Genomic DNA, 13,170 nt, shown 5'->3' with positions numbered 1-13,170 from the left:
GGAGCCGTGACGGCACCAGCGATGCCTGGCCCAACACCTCCTCTTCCCCGGCAAGCCCGTCCCAGGTAATAACAGCCCTGCATGAAACCACCCCACCCAGAAACCTCGCCCCTCCCCGCTGTACCTGCTCCAGCATCTGGATGGTCCCAGCCTGCTCATCCAGTTCCTCCTCCTGGTCTTTGACCTTCGCCTCCAGGTCCCTCAGCTGCTTCTTCACCTTGGCCAGGGAGGCTTCGTCCTTTGACTCCTGGGAGGAGATGTCCTGCAGCTCAGCCTCCAGCGCCTCTGCCTTCTGTGTCAGCCCTGCGATGTCCGAGTCCTTGTCCTGCAAAGAGAGGGGGGCACCATGAGCCCGGGACACCCACTGGTGGCAGGACTGGGGAGAGGACATGGGACCGCTCACCTCCAGCAACTGCTTGAGGCCAAAGACCTCGGCCACCAGCACGTCCTTCTCGCGGCTCAGCTTCTCCCTCTGCAGCCTCTCCCGTTGTGCCTCCTCGTGCGCCTGCGAGAGCTCGCTATCAAACCTGTGCGGGGACAGCAGGACAGGCACTCAGCACACTGCCACGGGCACCAGGAACGGGTCCCCAGCCCCGCGCCACCAGCACCGCGCCGAGCATCCCCATCACACACCAGCAGGCACTAAGAAGGCCAGCGTGTCGCCGGCTGCTCATTTGAAACATGCTGTTGATGAGCTTTTAATTGCCAGCACGGTGGCACGGAGTCACTTGGAGAAACTCCTCCCAACGCCTTCCCTCAGTGGCTAATGGAGAGTGCAGCACCCACAGTGGGGCTGGTACATGCTGATGCTGACACTCTGCTATGCAATAGGCATCTGGGGACACCGCACCCTCAGAGCAGGACATGCAGGGGCTGCAACACACGGGGGTCTCCAGCAGAGATGGGCTCTTGCGGCAGCTCAGCTCCACAGATGCAGCCCAGTGCCATGGTGCCATGTGGGATGGCACTGGTGCCATATCCGGGCCGGGGGACATGAGCTCCTGGTGGGGGACTGCTCATGGGGCAGCTTTCCCCTATGCCCCTGGGATGGGATCAGTGGGGTTTGTTCTGAAATTGCTGCCTTTGGGGCTCGGAAAACAACCCCGTGTTTGAGTCTGTGACCTGCGTTAAACACCTCGGCAGCTAATCCCCGTTCCTGCGCGCGCTGGGTAATAAACAGCTGCATTAACACAGGTTCCAATCCACGGAAATTGAAATTAATTAGATTGGATTCTCTTGCTGTATTTGTGTGCGTGATCATTACCATAATGAGATGAAAGCGTCCCTGCTGCTTAATAACGTTAGCAAACTCCGGGGCTGGGAGAGGGGACGGGATGAGAGCGAGCGCTGAGCACAGCCATGGAGCAATGAGCAGCCTCCACCATAGAGCACAGCCCCACACAGGGGGATCACTCAACTCTGAGCCCCCCAGAATAGCATCAGAATCATCCCCATCAGAATAAACACCCGACTCGGGCAGCTCTATCCCACTGGAGACACCTCGGCCAAGTGGGAGCTGGTGGAGTGCCCAAATCCCTGCTAAAATGGTAATGCCACTCTGCAAGAGGCTCGCTGCGCGGCGAGGGTGCCATCCCCGCTGCGCCCCGGCACCGCCAGCGCGCGGTCCCCACCTCCGCTGCTTCTTCTCCAGGTCGTGGTTCCGTCCCTGCTGGCCCTCGAGGTGCAGTTTGGTGTCCTGCAGCTCCGCAGCCAGGCGCTGGCACTTCTTCTTCAGCTGCTGCAGCACCCGCTGGCTCTCCTCGCTGTCTGCCTGCAGGTCTGTCAGCTACGGGCAGGAGCAGGCAGGGTGCTGAGGGCTCTGGGAAGCCACCGCGTCCCCGTGGCCATGCGCTCCCTCAGTTCCAAGCTGCCCATCCCCATGCCGAGTGGATAAAGGGGCCCCTGGGGCTGAGCCCCACTCACCTTCCTCTCCAGCTGCCTCTTGCCCTGCTGCTCCACCTCCAGCTTGTCCTCCAGCTCCTGCTGCAGCCGTTTCTTGGTGAAGTCGATCTCCCGCACCGCACGCTCGTATTTCAGCCGCCATTCGCCACCTGCAAGGGGAAACTGGGTCACCAAGGGGCTGCATGGGGTGGCACAGGGCCAGCATGGAGAGCGGGGCACAGTGCTGTGACCACAGGGCACCAGGGCGTGCCAGCAGCCAGCACTGGAGACAGGACAGTACCAGAATCATCATCATCCAGCTCCCCATTGAGCTCAGCCGCCCGGATGAGCCGAGCCTCCATCACCTCCATCTCCATCGACTCCATCTGCTTCTTCAGAGCATCGTACTTAGCCTGAGAGGGGACAAGGCCATGGTGAGCACCGAGGGGTGAAGGAGACGCTGCGTGGCTGCGGAGAGGGACACTTACCTGCAAGTCCTTCATCTCCTTCTCTGCCCGCAGCCTCTCGGCTGTCTCGGCGTCCAGCAGCTGGGAAGCTGACTCTCCAGTGTTCCGCTCGTCCGTCAGCTCCGATGTCAGCTCTGTGATCTGGGGAGGAGGGGGTGGAATGGGTCCATGGGCCAGGCCACGGCATCGCACCCCCTCCCGGCGCCGGCAGGACCTACCCTGCTCTCCAGGCGGTCGCTGTTGAGCCGCAGCTCGTTTCGCTCCTTCTCCACCTTCTCGAGCTTGCTCTTCAGCTGCTGGATCTCTTCCTGCAACAGAGCGGGCAGTGAGGGAGGGGGGCAGAGCAGGGCAGGTCCCCGCAGCACCCCCGTAGCACTGGGTGGGCAGGATGGGGGCTCCCCTGCCAAGGGCCGGGCAGGGAAATTCCCTAACGCTGCCGTGCTGACTCCAACCCCATAAATGGTGTCGAAACACCAGGCAGCCCCAGCAGAGACAGAGAGGGGTCCCTGCACCCCCTTGGGAGATGGGGTGGGAGCAAACCCACTCATCGGCAGCTCAACAAAGGGTCTGGGTGCACCCAGCCCAGATGGGGAGGGAGGGGGCCCGGCAGGATGCCTGGGGACCACGGGCGAGCATCTTTCCTTCCCCTGCTCTGAACCCGGCACAGGCACCCATGAGGGTGAAAGCTGAGCCAGGCTCCGTGCTGGGAGGGATGGGCAGGGGCAGCAGTGTCTGGTTGCCAGCACGGGGTGGCCCCCGCAGATGCCTCTCGGCACACGGTTTCATTTCCATTCTCCACGCCTTGTAATTGGGCTCAGGCAACAGCCGGCTCTGGGGATGCTAATGGCATGCTGATCGCAAATGAGGGAGCAATCCCAACCTGGCGCTGATGGGGTATGGGGCAGCCACGGTCCTGCATCCCTCCCAGCCATGGGTTATTGTATCCCATCCCACTGTGGGATCCTGCATCCCTCCCAGCCGTTGGCTATTGCCTCCCACCACACCATAGGATCCTGCACCCCACTCCACCACAGGATCCTGCATCCCAACTCTACCACAGGATCCTGCATCCCACCCCACCACAGGATCCTGCATCCCAACCCTACCACAGGATCCTGCATCCCACCCCACCACAGGATCCTGCATCCCACCCCACTGTGAGGTCCTGCCTGGGACCAGCCCCCCACAAGCCCCTCTCTGCCCCGTTCAGCATCCCCCAGCACAGAGATACCCACGTCTTTGCCACGGATCTGGTCCTCAGTGAGCTGCACCTCGATGAGGGGCCGCACCGTTGTGAAGAGCTTCCACCAGGGCCAGTCCTTCACCCCCTTGTTCTTCTTGATGTTCTTCTGCACGCACCGGATGGCCAAATCCTGGATCTGGAATCGCCACGGGGCACGGCGTCAGCGGGACAAAGCAAGGTGGGTGCTCAGCACCCTGGCACGCTCCCCTTTGTTAACATTTGCGCTAATTGCACCCGGCTCATCTGTTTGATTCTTCCCAGCCCCTCGATGCTAATCTCACGGTGAGGAGCTGCCAAGATGCCTGCTTTACACCCTCTCTACTATTAAAAGCAGGAGCCGATGCTCTGCTCCATCCCACCGCAGCGATGCCCGATGATTCCCCCCCACCCCCCCGGTTCCCCCTGGCCCCCCACGGCTGGGCGGGCGCGGGGGGAGGCGGGAGGAGGAGGTGCTGGCCCAGGAGGCAGCAGAAAGGCTGCGCTGCCCATTTTAGGCGAAATTGTGCAGCAGAGCTGGGAGGGGATCGCTGCTGGGACGAACCTTCCTCTTCTTGAACTGCTGCCGTGCCAGGAAGCCCCTGCAAGCTGCCTGGAAGAGGGTGATGTTCCTGCTGGTCTGCGTATCCCGCTGCTCCTCCAGCCTGGCCAGCGATCCAGCCCGGAAAAACACCTGCGGGATGGGAGCAGGGCGAGGTGCCGATGGGTGCCGGCATCCCTCCGGCTGCACCGGCTGCCGGGGACGCAGCTCTCCCCTCTGCAGCCTCTGGTCCTGTCCCGCCGTGGGGGTTTTATTCCCCAGACAAGAGGAATGTCGTAGGTGGGAGCAAACAGCGCTGCCCTTGTGCTGCCGTGCCACGCTGTGCCATGCCATGCCACCCATCCCTGCCCACAGCCAGCGTCATCGTACCCGGCTCAGACCCATGTGGTAGCTGCTCTTCTCCAGGTCCAGCGACTCCAGGAGCTCCTCCACTGCCTGCATTGGGGAGAGGTGTCAGGGCTGTGCTGGCAGCACCCTGGGGTGCGGGGGACCCCTGGGTGCAGCAGTGGTCCCAGCACAGGGCCCGTACCCGCTTCTCATCCACCACGATGTAGTTGCGCCCGTGCTTCTTGGTCAGGTGAGGGGCCAGGACGTCAAAGCGCCGCCTGAACTCCGCAAACACCATGTGGTCAGGGTACCCTGTGGGGAGCAAGGGGGATGTAGGAGCAGCCAGGACACCCAGGGGATGGCCAGGAACAGCCCTATGTGCCCTGACTCGCTGGGGACCATCTTTTGGGAGAGCTAATGGTGTCACCCCACGCGGCACAAGCACGGCTGGAGAACCCCAACCCTCCCCGGGAGGTTCTCCTTGGCTGTGTCCTCCAGCTATGTTGGCCAGGATCCACGGGGAAAGTGGCCGGATCCTGCCTCAGGGGAGCGCAGGGACACGTGTGTTGCTTGTGCAAGCAAACAGGCTCCTTCCTGAGCCGCAGCCAACTTCTGCATCATGCTCACGGTGCCGAGCCTCCACATCTTAATTAGTGACGGGGTATTGATGGGGCTGCTGACCCCGGCGCAGCGGCCATTGATCCGGGCAGCATCGATTCCCGATCGCGGCAGGAAGGGTCCAACCCCCAAGCAGTAAACCCTTGGCTGGGCGGCCAGCCACGTGCATCGATAAATGCTTTGCTGAGCACGACCCGGAGGCCCTCGTCCCAGCGGGATTGGGGCCGGCTGCCAGCGGGAATGCTGCCAGGAGCCGGCGGCACCACTGGAGACACCCTATTAAGGCCATGCCTGTCCCCAGCACAAGGGAGGGGGGACAGGACCCTGGTGGGGGGATGCGCTGGGGTTTGGAGTACTGGGATGTGCCAGAGGGGGTCCCTGCATAGGGTTTGGCACCCCACGGAGGGGACACGTCCAGGATCCATCCCCACACGGGACATGCGCCCCGCAGGGTGCCACATCTCACCTTGGCGGTACATGCGGAGGGCATCGAGCAGGCGGGAGCCGCGGAGCTGGGCGCGCAGCAGGGGCACATCGAGCTGCATGAGCCCGGCCTCGCAGTGCTCCGCGGGCAGCTCCAGCTCGCTGCCGCTCACCCGCCGGCACGGCCCAGCACGGGGGTCCCCGCCGCCCCCCGCCGCCTTCGGCAGGAAGCAGTGCACAAAGTGCAGCTTGGACTTCTTGATGCTGTCGATGAGGGCGTCCTGCAGGCGTGGGAGAGGGAGGTGAGCGGTGACGGGCAGTGACATCCCAGCCAGACCCAGTGATCCGTCCATCCCCCCCACGGCATCCCCTCACTCACCACTTGCAGCTTGATCTGGATGCAGAGGGATTTCTTCTTGACGGCGGCCACGCCGGTGGTGAAGGTTTTGCGCATGCTGGTGGCGCGGCGCAGGGCGAGCTGGGACCCCCCTTCCAACCCTGCCACCGAGCCCGACAGCACCAGTGCTGACCCACCCCGGCCGGCAAACAGGCTGCTGATGACCTTCCTGTGGGGCACGGAGGGGACATCACCCTCTAAATCACCTCTTACCCCACTGTGATCCCCCCTACCCCAGGACCAGACTCACTTCTGCGACTCCTGCAGCAGGATGGAGGCATTTTGGGTGGCTGGGTTGTGCTTGACATAGTTGAGCCAGCCCGTGGCATCGTACTCAACCCAGTTGGTCCCCGAGCTGTGCCCCAGGAGGAAGTGCCGGGGCTTGTCACTGGGGAGCAGCGGGTTGTGCCCTGTAGGGAGACACGGCACCGCTGGGCACAGCCCCAGGGACCAGCACTGATGCACTGCCCCATGGTGCCAGGCTCCTCCTCACCTTTCTTGCCTCCTTCCTGGGGGCCGTAGTAGGAAAAGAGCCGCTCCAACAAGGTGTCCTCATTGCCACCCGGCTGCAGAGCCTCCTCCTCCAGCAGCCACAGCAGCCCCCGTGCCTCGTCCGTGCGTGCCAGCGACCGGACCTGCGGGTGACACTGTGCTCGGATCCCATCCGGCACGCTGCCATCCCCGCGGTGACACAGGCCTGACCCTGGGTTGCAACCTTGGTTGCTGTCAGCAGCAAAGAGAGGGCCCCTGCTTCATGGAGACCCAGCAGGGAAAGTGCCTGCAACACTCCGGGCAGCGCATGTGGCTGGGGTGCAAAACGCATCGCTCAGCACCCATGGGCTGAAACCCAGCGCAGGGCTGACGCTAGCAGCCCCCCTCAGCCTCTGCAGCCTCCTCCAGCAGGGACTGGTGCACCTTGGGGACCTATGTACCCTGAGGACCAGCGCATCCAAGGGACTGGAGGGCCCTGAGGACCCATAAACCCTGGGGACCTGAGCACCTCGAGGGCTGGCGCACCCCAGGGATCACCCAAGATCCCTGCACCCTCCTGCCTGCAGCACAGGCAGCTCCCAGAGCTAATGGGGACACCACACCAGTGGATGCACCGGGGATGGGGGCTGCACACACACTTGCGGATGCCCTCTCATAGCCAAGCGTTCAGGACAGACCCCTCTCCTAACCCAAACTACTGCCGAAAGGCCAAGAAAGCCGCTCATCGCTGCATCATGCCGTGATGTGGCCAGGAGGAAGCGCAGTGTGTGCTTACCAGTGCCTGGTGCGAGGGCTGGTCCACAGCAGCGACAGAGCCAGAGGAGCTGGGCTCAGCATCAGCCAGGGCAAGCTCTATGTTCTCCTGGTGAGGGGGAACAGAGGCTCATCAGTGACCATGCAGTGGGGAGGCAGTGACAGGGACTGGCAGCTGGGCTCAATGGGGTGCAGGAAGGAAGCAGGACATTCCCAGTGTCCCACTGCTCCACAGTGCTGGGTGCCAAGGAGGGACCAGGACACATGGAAGGGTCCCCTGGGCTGTCACGCAAAGAAGGAGCAGTGACAGTGATCTTCACCACCACCCCCCCCATAGCCTGGCACTTTGTCAAAGAAAGCTGCTGGGATGGAGCTGGAGCTGCCAGCAAAGGCAATGCCAGGAGGGGAGCCCCGGCATCACCGCGACTGCACAGAGCATCATCAGAGCTGCTCGGCTGGACCGCTCCAGAGCAACCATAGGGCAAGAAACAAGGGGGGAAGGACACAAGGTGCTCGTGGAGACTGGGGAGGAGGCGATGGCAGCCCCCGGGGGTGTCCCTGTCACCTCCTTGTAGCGCTCCAGCTCACGGGCGAAGGTGCGCTGGTGGAACAGGAGCTGCAGGCGCTCCTGGGCATAGTTGTGGCACAGCTCCTCGAAGGTGGCCCCTCGGCTCTGCCCTGACAGCTCTGGGTTCTGTGCCCCGGGGGTGTCCACCACCGTCACCGAGCACATCGAGTGCTGGCTTGACTTCAGTGCCCTGCGGGGACAAAGGGACAGAGCGGGCTGGCTGCGTGCTGTCCGGCCACCCCGGCACCTTGCCAGTCACCCAGCACGTACCTGTTGAGGAGGGAGATGAGGAGGGTGAAGAGCTCAGAGTACAAGCCGGCTGCCATGCCCTCCAGGCACTCCAGGGCTGTCAGCTTGGGACCTGGCCAAGGCAATGCTTAATGTCCCCATGCTGGTGGCCCCTGGGGCTGTCCCCACCGCCCCTCACCATACCTGCGCTGCTGTCGCCCAGGGGTGGGTCGTCGGGGCCCTGCCGGAAGGAGGTGGATCTCTGCAGGGTGCCCTTGGGCTGGTGCTTGAAGATGGAGGAGGAGAGCTCCTCCAGGCTGCAGCCCAGCAGGTAGGCGGCTTTCTGAGCCCACTCGTGCCGTGCAAACTGCTTCCTCCCGGCTGCAAGAGGGGAGAAGGGGCTCAGCACCGGCCACAGCATCCCCCCAAATAGGGGGCACCCCCAGCCAGCCCTGGGATGGGCTCAGATCCCCCAAAATAGGCTGGGAATGCTGTGCACAGCGGGAGCACATGGCTGATGCGGGAGGGCTGGGAAGCGTGTTCTGGGGTATGATTAGAGGAGATGGGGGATGAATGGGCCTCTGCAGGGCGAGCCACGCTGTGGGGCAGAGAGTGGGGGTCACCCCTCAGTGCCACCACCCGGGGACCCCTGGGGCCTGTGACGGTGTGGGGCTCTGAGCTACCCCAGCATGGGGACACATCCCTGTTCGGCCGCACGCACTGAGCATCCCCCGTGCAATGGGGCAGGACAGACACAAGCACAGGGATGCTGGGGAAGGGCAGGTGAGGTGGGAGGTGGTTAATGGTGACAGGCAGGGACACGACAGCTGGGAGGGAGAAACTGAAGACGCGCGGAGAACAAGACTTTACCTTCGTCGGCGTCTGCATTGCAAAGGGGCAGCATGCACCATGCGAACAGAGACAGGGTTAGAAACACCGGCACACGCGGCACGGGGACACCCTCACGCCACGCACACGCCAAGCCTGGTCCTCCCCCAGGCAGTGAGACCCTGCGACCCAGCACGGGGACCCTTCCCCTGCGAGCCCCACTTGCACTGGTGGGGAGCAGCCCAGCTCTGCCGTGGGGAGCTGCTGATGGATCCAGCCCAGTACAAGTATAAGGAGCCAAGGAAATGGGGGCTGGTGCGGCTGAGCTGGCTCTGAGCATCCCCATGAGATGCGGCACAGAGCTGGGGCTGGGATGCTCTCAGCAGGATGCAGGGATGCTTTCCCCCAAGCTAGATGTGGGGCTCCTCCCCCAGCAGACCCCCATGAGGAGGCTCCAGAGCTGCCCAAGCATGGCTGCAGCAGGGCCCTGCTGCCCTCTAGTGCCTTGGAGCACCCCAAGAGCCAGCGCTGCACCACATCGTGCCCCCGAGATCCTCCTGGTCTCCCTCTTCCCATCTGCAGCTCATCTCTTTCCCCTGGCACAGCCACCAGCTCCAGGTGCCCACTTTGGCTGTGCCATACCCAGGCCCTCCTGTCAGCATGCAGCACCAGGGGGGCTTCCACGGTGGGAAGGTGAAAGCCCCAGGGGGAGAAGAGCAGCCCCACGAAGCCAAATTCACCACCCCCAGGGATGACACAGCAAGCCCTGCAGCCCATGGTAAGCTCTGGGTGCTGGTGCCCACACCAACAATGGTACCAACAGGACTGGGCTGGGGGGCAGCAGGCAAAGATGGAGCTGCCAGGACCCAGGCGGGGATCAGGGCTGGTCCCAGCACACCAGCAGCATCCCAAGCTCCGCTCCCAGCCCTAAACCCAGCACCGCGCGGCACCACCCGGAGCAGAGCCCCCCATGGCTCCCGTTACCGGCTCCATCTGCCAGCGGCTCTGCAGGAGGACAGGGGAGAGAGGTTACACTGGGGACAGGGACACTTGTACCCCCGAATCCCTCCGCCCCAGCCAGGCTCCTGGTCCCCCAGCTTGACAGGGGCCAGCTCAGGGTCTGGGGGTGCTCAATCCCCACCAGCCAGTGGGACCACCCCAACCAAGGGGGCAGAACTGGGTGTCCCAGAGCACGCAGGGGGGTAGGGCACTGTCCTCAAGTGACACAGCCCAAACACCCCCCTCCCCAGGGCTGAGCCACAGCAGGAGGGGGCTATTTACAAGGTGCTGGTGATCACTTCGACCCCATGCAGCCATCAGCCCCAAGCCCTGGCTCATTGATGCCTCCCAGCCCTGAGCAGCGCAGTTACCTTTCGTGGCCCCGGCAGCCCCCAGGTGATAAATGGCACCGAGGACGAGCCAGAAGGCTTTCTGCTCATCACTGGAGATGCCCATCACCTTCATGGCAGCCTGCAGCTTGTTGAACTGCTGGGTCGCCTTCTGCTTTTCCTCTGGCTGTAAAAGCAACAGGAGCCATCAGTGTGGGAGCCTGGCTCTGCCTCCGCTGCAACCAAATGGTCCAGGCAACCCCAAGACCCCCCCCCCATAGATCCCCATCCAGCCCCACAGCAGTGACCTTGGAGACGGGTGTGATGCCAAAGACGTTGTTCTCTGCCAGGTGGTTGAAGTGAAGCTCAGTCCTATGGGGATAAACACCAAGATTGGCTCCATATGGGAGACCCCAGAGAACCCCTAAGCCAGGGCCATGGGCTCACCCCCCGGCTCACCTCAGGGCACTGTCAGAGCAGGCCAGCAGGTAGTAGAAGACATTGAAGGTGGCCTCGTTGGCCGGGCGCTTGGCAACACGCAGCTTCTCCAGCAGCAGCGTCTGGTGAATGGGAGGGTTGGGAACCATCCCCAAGGAGCACGAAGGCTCGCACCAAGACCCAGCCCACCCCAGCCTCATTCTTACTGTCTGCCCGAGGTCCCTGCGGAGACATGAGGGTCTCCTGCCCACTGCAGGGCATCACATGAATGCAAACATCATCCAGGCAACCCAGGAGCATCTCCTCTCCTGGGGTGTCTGCTGCTACCGGAGCAAGAAATGGCTCTCTGGAATTAGGGGCTCTGCTGCTATCACACCAGGACAGTGTCTGGAAGGCAGAGAGCTGCTGATGCAGCGAGGACATCTGATGCGTGCGTGCTGGGGTGTGATCAAAGAGGAGAGAAGGATGCCTGGCTGCTAAGCGCTGCGAGCAGGAAACACCTCGCGGAGGATGGACCAGCTCCTGCACAATGGGGAGCTGCCCTGCTAGGGATGGACTGGGGGGGCCACCCCGGCCCCCTCACCTGTACAGAGGCAGATGCCACCTGCCCAGCCTGGTCGAAGTCCAGAGAGATGATCTGGGAGAAGCGAGTGGCGTTGCCGTTCATGCCGGTGCTGCAATTGCCAAAAGCCTCCAGGACGGTGTAGAGAGCCTGCCACTTCTCCGCTGCGGGAAGAGGAGCGGGGTGCTACGGTGCAGGGGCTGTGCAGCCAGAGACAGCACCGCCAGCCAGGCAAGTGCTGCTGCTCCCGTGCCATGCTCCGCGCCATGGCCGCCCGTGGTAAAGGGGCCGGGGTGACAAAGTGGAAGCGCAGCGTGCGGCACGTGCCTGGCCGCAGCAGGACGCTGCGACCACAAAGCGGGAGGCATGCGGGGACCCTGCAGCACACCGGGGACTCACCGGAGAAGACCTTTCCGGTGCTGCCGGCGATGGTGGCGAGGTACTGGATGAGGTGCTGGCAGTTGGTGGTTTTGCCGCTGCCGCTGGCACCCAGCAGCACCACAGCCTGGTCCTGGCGGCTCATGAGCATGCTGCGGTAGGCAGCCTGAGCCACCGCATAGATGTGCGGGGACGTGTCCTCCCTGCGGCACCCTTTGAACATGTGCATGACCTGGTGGGGACAGCGGGCGAGGGTCAGCACCCTGCTCCCTGTCCCCTCTGCTTCCCCCCCATCAGCAGCAGATTCACCTTCTCGGAGTACATGGATGGGGAGCTCAGCGGGTTGATGATGACCATGGTGGGGCCGGCGTAGGTGTGCAGGAGGTTGCCGCCGTAGCGCTGCCGCAGCGTGTGCAGGACGCTGGACTCGTTGAGGTAGAGGAGGCTGGCGAGGTCCTCGGCACGGTCACAGGAGGGGGGGTTCGCCTGGCAGCAAGGTGAAGGGGGGGCATCAGGTGGGAAATGAGGGGCTGTGCCACTGTTCCCCATCCTGCGGCCTTACCTTCTCCACATCGTCCTCCTCCACCTCCAGGATGGCTCCATCGTGGTCCAGCTTCACCTTCACCTTGCCCTCGGGCAGGGGGCTGCCGTCCTCCGGCCGTAGTTGGCTGCCTGCAAGACGCACGGGATGCTCAGCAGCGCTGTGCCAGCAGCACCCTGGGGACACCGCAGCCAAGGGAAGGACAGGGAGTGCTCCATGGCCCCGTGGCACCAGGCTGGTTCCTGACTCACCCAAGGAGAAGCCATCCCTGTGCACCAGCCACACCTTCTCGGTCTCATACCAGGCCTCCTCGGCTGCTATCTGCTCCTCTGTCTTTGCCTGCGGGACAGCGGGATGTGGGGTGGTTGCGGTCATCTGCCCCACCTCCCATCTCACCCCCTCCCCACGTCTGTGGGGCTGAAGGAAGCAGCCTGCCCATGGGGCCATGTGCTGGGCAGCCAAAAATCACTGCAAGCCCCGGCTTGCCCATTGCCCCCGGGGCTGCAGAGACCATCAGGGCCCTGCCACAGACACGAAGCGACAGCGGCCCATGAGCACATCCACCACGGGCACCTTGGGCAAGCCTGGAGGGGCCAAACCCCCAAACCACAGCCCGCGGAGCAGGCACCTGTGCCAGCCAAGTGCCAGGATAGAGGGACACCAGGCATGCTGTGGGGACATGGGGCATGCGGCACACTAGGGACACAGGAGACGCTGCTCAGACGTGACAGAGGGACACAGGACGCGGCACGGTGACGGCAGAGTTCCGCGGTGTGGGAAATGCCGGGCTGGCACTGCCAGCACAGCGGGGACGTCCCCACCAACTGGAGCAGGGTGAGCCCCAAAGCCAAACCTGAGCTGCAGCAGGGACGGCGCCAAACGGGGCTGCCGGGGCATCGTCCGCTTGACCCTGGTGAGGTCGAGAGATGGCGGTGAAGGCGAGAAGGGATAATCTCTGCCCCACAGACTGCATGGGAAGCAGTGCCGGTAAGCGATGGGGGGAAAGCACTGCTGTGCCAAAGCCTGCTCCTGTGCCACAGCCACCACTGTCACCAGTGGAGCGGCAGGTCCAGCGCAGTGCTGGGGACACACGGAGCCAGGAAGGATGCTGGCCATGAGGCCATGCTGCCAAAGCCCTGCGAAGCATCTGTGCCAACCTG

The 13,170-nt window shown here is 63.5% G+C and overlaps 1 protein-coding gene across 20 annotated transcripts in view; it reads right to left on the bottom strand.

The window, feature by feature from the left end:
- The window catches only part of MYO18A (myosin XVIIIA), a 35,111-nt gene that overhangs the window by 9,259 nt on the left and 12,682 nt on the right, over positions 1-13,170 (bottom strand). For 9 of the 20 annotated variants that reach the window (XM_065694896.1, XM_065694876.1, XM_065694881.1 and 6 more), the window contains 30 exons: positions 12,864-12,920; positions 12,262-12,349; positions 12,032-12,141; positions 11,779-11,955; positions 11,491-11,701; positions 11,113-11,255; positions 10,551-10,651; positions 10,400-10,463; positions 10,134-10,278; positions 9,748-9,768; positions 8,806-8,817; positions 8,140-8,316; positions 7,978-8,068; positions 7,705-7,897; positions 7,162-7,248; positions 6,388-6,529; positions 6,145-6,304; positions 5,877-6,063; positions 5,541-5,778; positions 4,659-4,768; positions 4,499-4,564; positions 4,133-4,261; positions 3,584-3,727; positions 2,567-2,656; positions 2,370-2,489; positions 2,183-2,294; positions 1,924-2,051; positions 1,632-1,786; positions 404-527; positions 125-325 (listed from right to left, as the gene is read on the bottom strand). In XM_065694896.1, the coding sequence (XP_065550968.1) occupies positions 125-325; positions 404-527; positions 1,632-1,786; positions 1,924-2,051; positions 2,183-2,294; positions 2,370-2,489; positions 2,567-2,656; positions 3,584-3,727; positions 4,133-4,261; positions 4,499-4,564; positions 4,659-4,768; positions 5,541-5,778; positions 5,877-6,063; positions 6,145-6,304; positions 6,388-6,529; positions 7,162-7,248; positions 7,705-7,897; positions 7,978-8,068; positions 8,140-8,316; positions 8,806-8,817; positions 9,748-9,768; positions 10,134-10,278; positions 10,400-10,463; positions 10,551-10,651; positions 11,113-11,255; positions 11,491-11,701; positions 11,779-11,955; positions 12,032-12,141; positions 12,262-12,349; positions 12,864-12,920 (3,783 nt within the window). The remainder of the gene's footprint in view (positions 1-124; positions 326-403; positions 528-1,631; positions 1,787-1,923; positions 2,052-2,182; positions 2,295-2,369; positions 2,490-2,566; positions 2,657-3,583; positions 3,728-4,132; positions 4,262-4,498; positions 4,565-4,658; positions 4,769-5,540; positions 5,779-5,876; positions 6,064-6,144; positions 6,305-6,387; positions 6,530-7,161; positions 7,249-7,704; positions 7,898-7,977; positions 8,069-8,139; positions 8,317-8,805; positions 8,818-9,747; positions 9,769-10,133; positions 10,279-10,399; positions 10,464-10,550; positions 10,652-11,112; positions 11,256-11,490; positions 11,702-11,778; positions 11,956-12,031; positions 12,142-12,261; positions 12,350-12,863; positions 12,921-13,170) is intronic. The other 11 variants (XM_065694897.1, XM_065694877.1, XM_065694883.1 and 8 more) reach the window with 4 other exon arrangements.

The sequence above is a fragment of the Lathamus discolor genome, chromosome 14 (assembly GCF_037157495.1).
Source record: "Lathamus discolor isolate bLatDis1 chromosome 14, bLatDis1.hap1, whole genome shotgun sequence".
In the NCBI taxonomy this organism is placed as follows: Eukaryota; Metazoa; Chordata; class Aves; order Psittaciformes; family Psittacidae; genus Lathamus; species Lathamus discolor.
Note: the sequence above shows the minus strand (reverse complement) of the source record. Positions and strands in the feature narration are given on the sequence as shown.